This window comes from Lycium barbarum, unplaced genomic scaffold (genome assembly GCF_019175385.1).
Source record: "Lycium barbarum isolate Lr01 unplaced genomic scaffold, ASM1917538v2 unchr_scaffold_30, whole genome shotgun sequence".
NCBI lineage: Eukaryota > Viridiplantae > Streptophyta > Magnoliopsida > Solanales > Solanaceae > Lycium > Lycium barbarum.
The window spans coordinates 114205-122724 of NW_026843484.1; the positions used below are offsets into that span (position 1 = coordinate 114205).

An 8520-nucleotide genomic window follows, 5' to 3' on the forward strand; every position below is an offset into this window, starting at 1 on the left:
GCCCGGCCATCTAGGCACGGTGGAATCATATGCAGCCTGCCTTAGCGATGACATGCCCGGCCATCGTGGGGCGGTGAAATTATATCATCATAAATCAATCATAACACATCACTCTTACACATCTCATACCATGGCATCATGTTATCATTTCTTGGTATTCCATGCATCCCATAGTCGTATTACAAGTTAGCATTATTTATCATCTTACTGTCATAGAATACATTAGCGTTAGGAGCATACCACACTATGTCGGGGTGACGTAAGGTCGTGAACCCCCGATTGTGTTATGGAAATTTCATGGGTATCATGCCTCGCCTTGAAGGAAATAATGCATGAGGCGAGTGGTAATAATAATAACATCATTAGCATTGTAGGAACATCGTGCCACAATTTCTTGAATCTCCATACTCTAGCTCATTGTCATTGTTATCATGCTTATAGGTGATTCGATATATGGAAGGACTCATAAGCTTCATCTTATAGAAGGATTATGGAAAACTTGAAAGATTCATGCCTTTTGAAAGAAGAGTTAAGCCTCACATACCTTTCTCGTTTAAGCATTCTAGCATTCGCTTATTCTCTTTCAATGTCACGTCTCTACCTTCAAAAGAGGATTCGTACTAACGTTAGTTAATCAACTATAATAATGCACTACTATTTCTAGTGACAATTGGGCAGCACTTCCTTTGTTTATACTACTTTTCCCATATTTTGTATCAACTCCAAACACCCACAACAACAACTACAATATAGCAATCAACAATCATCATTCATATACAATGACCATGATCCGCCATTTCTCTTCATTTGTACCACCTTTATGGTTTTGGGTTCGCTATCGTATTTTCTCATGTATCACACTTATATCATGGTCTACATGTCATATATATAATGCATTCATACTCACAACACACTAACATTCATGATTCAGTTCAACTACCATTCACTCATGGCACTATTCACTCATTTATGACCCATTTGCTATGCTTTTCTACAATTCGGGTATCTTAACCTTCCAATACCTTAAACAACATGCAATGGTCATAACACTTACCTTGGATGATGGTGGAACAAGCTTTGAGTGGAGTCTCTACTCTAGCACCAAAACCCTACTTCACCTCTTTTGGTTTTCTTTGAGGAAGATGAACTTGAGCTAGGTATCACACTCTTGTTTTCATGAATTTGGTGTTGTTTATCTTGATTTTCCCTTGATTCCCTTGAATTCTTGTGGATGAAGTGTTTTGGAGTATTCTAGAGAATTCTTGAATTGTGAAGATGAGAAATGACATGAAATGAGCTTGGGGTCCCTTATACTTAACTGAAAAATCTGATTTTTGTGAACAGTAGTCGGGATGCACAGTGGCCGTAAACCCAGTTTACAGGCCGTATTCTGGTTTACGATCCGTCCTCCACGACCGTATTTAATCATATCAGAAACAGAAAGGTTTGTTGTAGGCCATGGTGGTTTACGGTCGCAGTTTACGGGCCGTATTTTGTTTTACGGTCCGTATTCTGAGTCGTATTCAACCATTTCAACTTTTGACAGAAAGTTGAAGTTTTGATAGTTGGAGGACGATGGCACTTTACGGTCCGTAAATCACTTTACGGGTCATATTGTGTTTTATGACCACTGGGTCGCAATGCAAATCTGCAACCTTCGCGTTTTCAAAACTCATTGGTAGTCATTCCCTTCTTAGTAAAACATCGTGCACTCATACTCTTCGTTGGTCTATTCATTGTATGCTCACGGAAAATTTTCCGAGGTGTCACATTCTTCCCTCCCTTTTGGAAACATTCGTCCTCGAATGTTAGATCATTGGGGATTCTAGAAAAATTTCGCCAAAGTTTCCTTTATAATATGCTACTACCATCCTGCCATGACAACCCATAATATCGCGTCACTGCCTCACAGGGCTACATCACAACATCGACATATCTATGGCCACACACGACCAATAGCATAAAGATAAAGGATACATACCTTATATTGTTGGTGTTTTATCTTAGATCTTCCCTGGGGGTTGAAATAAGTGTGGGTACTTGGACTCCATATTCTCTTCCACTTCCCAAGTCATTTCTTCCCGATTGTTGTTTCGTCACAATACTTTGACTGACGCTACTTCTTTATTTCGAAGCTTTCGCACTTGCCTATCTAGGATGGTAATAGGCACCTCTTCATAGGTTAGCCTTTCCGTTACTTGCACATCATCTATCGGGACAATCTTTGTGGGATCTCCAACACACTTGCGGAGCATCGAAACATGAAAGACTGATGGACTGATTCATGCTCCGAAGGCAAATCCAGTTCATAGGCTACCTGGCCCACCTTGCGGATGATTTTGTAGGGTCCAATGTATCTGGGACTCAGCTTCCCTTTCTTACCAAATCTCATCACCCCTTTCATGGGTGACACTTTCAAAAATACCCAATCATTAATTTGAAATTCCAAGTCTTGTCGGCGGTTGTCCGCGTAGGATTTTTGGCGACTTTGGGCTGTCAACAACCGATCTTGGATCACCTGGACTTTTTCTATCACTTGTTGGATCAATTCGGGGCCTACTAATTGTACTTCTCTTATTTCGAACCATCCGATTGGAGATCTGCATTTCCTTCCATATAAAGCTTCATATGGGGCCATTTGTATACTAGAATGATAGCTGTTGTTATATGCAAACTCAATTAGTGGCAAATGATCATCCTAACTACCACCGAAATCCAGCACACACGCTCGTAGCATATTTTCGAAGGTCTGAATAGTGCGCTCGGCTTGCCCATCGGTTTGCGGATGAAATGCCACGCTAAACTTCACTTGCGTGCCCAAACCTTCTTGAAAAGACTTCCAGAACTTAGCTGTAAACTGTGCTCCTCTATCTGTAATAATAGATACACTACAAGAGAAAAGATCTTTAGCGAGGGGAAATGAAGTCGTTAAAAGTCCAAATCCGGTTGTTAAAAGTCAATGACGACCGGATTTTATCCGGTCGTCGCCAGTTGTTAAAAGCCTCGACGTTAAAAGTTAACGACCGGATTTCAGTCCGGTCGTTAAAAGAACATTAACGACGGCCAAAAATCCGATCGCTATATGTCCTTTTTAGCGACCAGATTTTACCTTCGCTAATATGTCAGCCGGTCGTTAAATGTTTTTCACAACAACTACTAATCCATCAATACAAGTACTTTAAACGACCGAAATTCCTTTCGTTAATTGTGTGTTACATTCAACACTAATACTTTTAACGGCCAGATTTCCCGTCGCTAATGGCCATTTCACCATCTTATAAACCAATAGTAAAAGAGCTGCAAAGACCACATTTCTATTTACTGTTGTAAAAAAAATTATACAACTGAATAATACACAGACACATTAAAAAATATACTAAATAATTAATATTCATATAAAACTCTATTGTTAATACAAAGAATTAAAAAAAGATATACCATCCAAGTTTTATGATACCATTTTTATCAACTCCTAAAAGATAAAAATTGCAGTATTTCTACATAAGACATTGTCTGTAAACCACCCCTAATATTATAAAAGTCGCCTTGTACTTCAAGTTGCTCCTTTCTTGAACGATAGACTCTTCATCCGTCAAATTCTTGAGCTGTAAAAAAAAACAAGTTTAGTGTACGAAATAGCAAAGGATAAACTCCAAAGAAGAAACATAAGACCTCAATATATTAACCGGAAAGGATGCAAAACATTAAATTTTACAACAAATAATGGTGTGGAAAGAACGTTGGCTGCGCAGTCTCACGATATAAATTTTACAACAAATGATGGTGTGGAAAGTATACAGAAATATGCGTAGGAACCACTGTTGGAACAAGCTGCCAATCTTAATGTTGACCAAGCTTTAGTATTGTCATCTTTTCTTGTTAATCCAAGGCGTAATGCAAATCAATGGTATGCCCCAAAGAGGTAAAACCACAAGCATGATAATGGGCAGAACCAGTCATGTTTACAACAAGGAAAATTAAATGACAACAACACTGGGAAGGAGCTAGTTTCAGTTGATCCAAGGAGGTTACAAAATATTAACCAAGTTAGTGCAACAGGAGGAAATTCAGCTGCTGATAACAATCAAGAGCAGCTGGCATTAATACAAGTTAAAAGTATTGGTGGAAATAATGTGGAAAATGGGAAAAATGTTACTGGTTCAGTGCAGTCTAATGCGATTGTAACAAATAATAAATTTGCAGCACTAAGGAATGGTGAAGATGATGATGTAGTTGAGGTGGAGAAGTTAATAAACAACTGGTTGTTGCAGAACCAAACATGGTAGATAGGGTGCAGCCAGTTAATGCAGTTGGTGGTAAGTTATAGCAGAAACTAGTAGCAGCATCAGTTTCTTCATTACAACCAGAGGCTCTAAAGAATGAAGAAACTGCTGCTGTTTCAGTTGTATCTGGTATAGAGAAAAATCTGGTGGAACAAGTTAATGCAGTAGATGGTGGTATCAAGTTGCAGAAAAAATTGGTCGCAGCACCAGGGGCTTCATCAGAGGTACCTTTTCTTGGTGATGGTGTTGTGAAACTATTAAATGTGAATGCAAAAGTGTTCACCCCTAGCAAAAATATGAGTTCAACAAAGCAATGGGTAGAAAGTTCTTTTCAAAAAGCAGTGGAGACAATGGTCACTACTAATAAAGCGTGTGAAGAAGTCCTTTCTACTACTTGTGTTAATGATAATGGCACTAGTGGTGAGAGGAAGCTTTGGAGTGAACAAATGGAAGAAGATATTGAAGAGGGTGAGATCTCAAGAGATAAAGCAATTGGTGAGCAGTCTCCTGATTCAGTCGACTCATTAGAAGAAGCAGTCGACTCATTAGAAGGAATGAAAGCCATGTTTACTGAGGCTGCAGATGATTCCGAACATGGTCACGAAAAAGCTCATCAACATCTTGGTACCACTGCAACATGGACCTGTTAATCAAAGTTTTTTCCAGTATAAAAAGGAAGCATTGGAAGCAAATGCAGAAGGAAGTTGTTGCTGCTGTTTCGGGGGCAATGATTTACTATACTTGGATGGCTCGGAATGGGAAATTTTTTCAAGGCTCACATGTACATACAGAGGGAGTGGTAACACAGATAAAGAAGGAAATAGTTGATAGATTAACTTTACTTTACTTGTATAAGAAATTGCATAGATGTAGAGGAATTATGCATAAAATACTTGTGTAATTAGTTTGTTGGTTCTGCTGGAGGCTTAAGGTCACTACCAAGTGGGGGTGATTTTAGGTGCTCTTTAGGTTTTCAGTCTTTTTGTTTAGTCAATGGTAATATTTACAGTGTTAAAAAAAAGGATAATAAGTAGTTAATTCGTATCTATTGTGATAGGCATCAGTGGTTGAGAAGTATGATAGACCCTTACCTGAGTTAAGGAATACAACACAAGAGCCTAGCAGATATGAGGAAATTCCTGCTCCTACAAGTACGCTGAATGTGCACAGTTACGAGAAATTATACCCCTGCATCAAGGCAGATCTGGTGATCATAAAGGGCCTGTAGCTATCAACTTGCCCAGGTTCACCAGAGAGGCTAAGTGTGTACTTTCTCAGAAAACTCTACAAGGGGTAATATCACTAGAGTTTGAACCTAAAAGCAATAGACCTTCTATGATTTCCGAACAAATTATGTGTCTCGCTAAAATAAACAGGACTCCTACATACATTTACTTGCACCTAGTGTTTACACCAAACTGATAACTGCAAGCCGTGTGTCTTGCACACATACACACATGTATTCTCACTTTAGTTTTTAACGGCTAAGGTTATATTGCTTGGTTTGGAATCATTCTGAAGAATAGGCAACATAAGTGTTAGTTATAACTAGCAGAAGATTTAGCTACAATTAACCAAATTTCCCTAAAAATTTCTAACTAATGAAAAGAATTTCATATAGCATTGCAAGGATTTCATCACACATAAAAAAATAAATTCAATCTACTAACCTGTTAAATGATTCAATCTATTGATCATTTGAAGATGATGGTGATGAAGGCTGACCAAACACTGCACTTGCAAGCCGTTCATATTTACTCTCTAGCTCATCCATGCGTTCACATTAATTCTCTAACTCATCCATGCGTCTTTATAGTGATTCATTTTCTTTTTCACTTGCATTCAACTTATCTAACAAGGCAGCCTTTGAAGAGTTACCACCTTACAACTCTTTAGCGGTTATCCCACCACCAAATCCAACTACATGACTCTTACGTTGAGGTCCAAAGCACTTTTCTACGACTTCAATATTTGTAAATGACGAATCAGATTGAACCAATTTTTGGATTTCAGCCTATAACATAAAAGAAAAATTAAAATAATACAGCACATCAAGTAAATTGATGTAAAATGAAATTTATCACTAAACATACATATTTTGCAATTGTTTCAGGTTCGACAAGCTTGTTATCCTTCTTACGAGTTTGGAAGAACATAGTATCCATGCTTGGTGGTTTACCATCTTTACCTCCCTTCGCATATAAACAAACAGGTAAAAGCAATCATTTTAACAAAGAAGGAGCTTGTTAAAGGATTTCAAGATTTACTTACCAGTTCATATGTAATCTGTCTAATAGGCTTACTACCCGTACGATGAGGCATTCTCAACTTAGACCTATTGACGGAGTTTCTTGTACTTGTTTCCTGTATTAACAACACACCATCAAAATTATAGTCAGCCACTAAAAATAACATGTTAATAAATAGCAGTTATGAAGCCATACCTTAAACTTGTCACTTAAGAAATGCTCCTTAACCAGCCATTCCCAATCATTCTCGTTTATCTCCCTTGGTACATCTTTTAGAGCATCGCGGAATGGCTTAGACTTCATATTATTGTGCAGTGATCCTCTCCAGTTATTCCATAACCTTCTCATATGTTGTAAGACATGTTCTTTTTGATCATTCATGTTGTCACAGACAAATTTATCCTAAAATATTTCACAAGTATCATTTCCATGCTATTATGAAGGATGGATTACGAGGTTCAAGTAGTTTTCATGAAAATTAAAAGTATTAAAGCATGACATGTAGGACATTTAGGAATGAAATAACAAATACATATTTAATATGAGCACCAAAGGTGACCTTCTTTTTAAGGGCATCTGGAAGAATTACAAGTTTCCCAATGGAAAAGAATATGGTAAAGAAAAGATATAACATGATGATAAAACCCTCTATTGAAATATTTCAATTAGCGATCACAATTGCTAGAGTTTCTTGAACCTACCTGTACAATTTAGTTGACAATGATACCAATGATTAACCATGGAAGCTTACAAGAAAAGCTAAGGAAGAAGTCTCTATAAAATGATGAGTTCAAGAATGACTGATGCGAATTTATCTTAATATCGCAAACAGGTAGCTGAACAAACTAGAGCGGTGGGTTTGTAGTATCAGGCTATGTTTTGTAAATCATTAATCAAAATCAAAATTTCCAATAAAATAGAAATATACAATTTAACCAACAGTGTGCATCCAGTTCAACCACTACCCACTACATTGTCTATAGACAGTCAGGGTACTTGGCTATAATGTCTGTCACGGCACAATTGGATAACTATGTCTGTCACAGTTTAGTTGATAAAATTTCACCTTATGTGTAGAACCAAATAGTCAATATATCACCATCATCTAGCTTGAAAAAATTAAAAAAAAGTAATGCTCTAAATTCTTACAGTAACAGCATTCCACATGTGTTCTAGCTTATCTTCTTCGATGTCCTTCCAGGAGTGTACCCGCAATGGGCACATATTACGATCACGAACTAAAATACCCAAGTGTCTCATAAACGAGGTAGCATGCTTCCCAACAGTTCGATTCTGGTAAAAAGTGACGCTCAACCTTTCTCCAGGTTTGAGTCTTGCAACATTTTTACAAATGTTCTTTCCTCTCACCTTTTTTGCTTTCTCAGATTCACGAGGACCTACAACTTAATTTATGTCAGATATAAAATAGAGTTTCATTACACTAACAACAACAAAAATACAATTCGAGACAAGAAAAATACTTGTTTCGTTTGTCTGAGTATCTTGCATCACTTCAACTTCTGTAGAGAGGGAAACATCATCTTCAATTTGATCAAAACCAGGAGGTACAAGGATATTATTCTGTGCTGGCTCATGTTGATAAGATGTGGATGCATTAAAGTTTTTACTTTGGCCAATTGGAGTTCTTTGTTTAGCCATTACTCTTACGGAGCCCGAAGGTTTTAAGCTTTTCCCTCGTCTACTTGCTAAGGCACCAGGTGGAATGTATGCATGCTTATTAGTCTTGAAATTTTATCCCATTCCAGAGTTCTCAAATTTTGAAGGATTCATGTAAACCTAAAACAAAAATGGCAGAGTAATTGTAAGTTTCACCTAACAAGAGAAAAATCATTCAACAAATTTTCAATACTAAATTCTCAACATGGCTTCTCTTAACATGTTACTTCCAGATACAGGTGACAATTGTTAATACATCTGGTCAATTGGATGATAAACTATCTCGCCAGAAAGTTGTTCTTCTATGTGTG

At 37.5% G+C, this 8520-nt stretch overlaps 1 protein-coding gene across 2 annotated transcripts; it reads right to left on the minus strand.

Moving 5' to 3' along the window:
* Positions 1–3474: 3474 nt before the first annotated feature.
* Positions 3475–8219, minus strand: LOC132625693 (uncharacterized). 2 transcript variants are annotated; one of them, XM_060340289.1, is made up of 7 exons: positions 8014–8219; positions 7682–7929; positions 6728–6934; positions 6555–6647; positions 6377–6475; positions 5954–6297; positions 3475–3605 (listed from the first exon to the last, which is right to left on the minus strand). In XM_060340289.1, exons 1-6 carry the CDS (start codon positions 8189–8191, stop codon positions 6166–6168), a joined length of 957 nt encoding a protein of 318 aa, XP_060196272.1. In that variant the 5' UTR covers positions 8192–8219; the 3' UTR covers positions 3475–3605; positions 5954–6165. The 2 variants fall into 2 exon arrangements, with proteins under 2 accessions (XP_060196272.1, XP_060196271.1); XM_060340288.1 differs by having other exon boundaries at positions 7682–7935.
* Between the last annotated feature and the right edge of the window lie 301 nt (positions 8220–8520).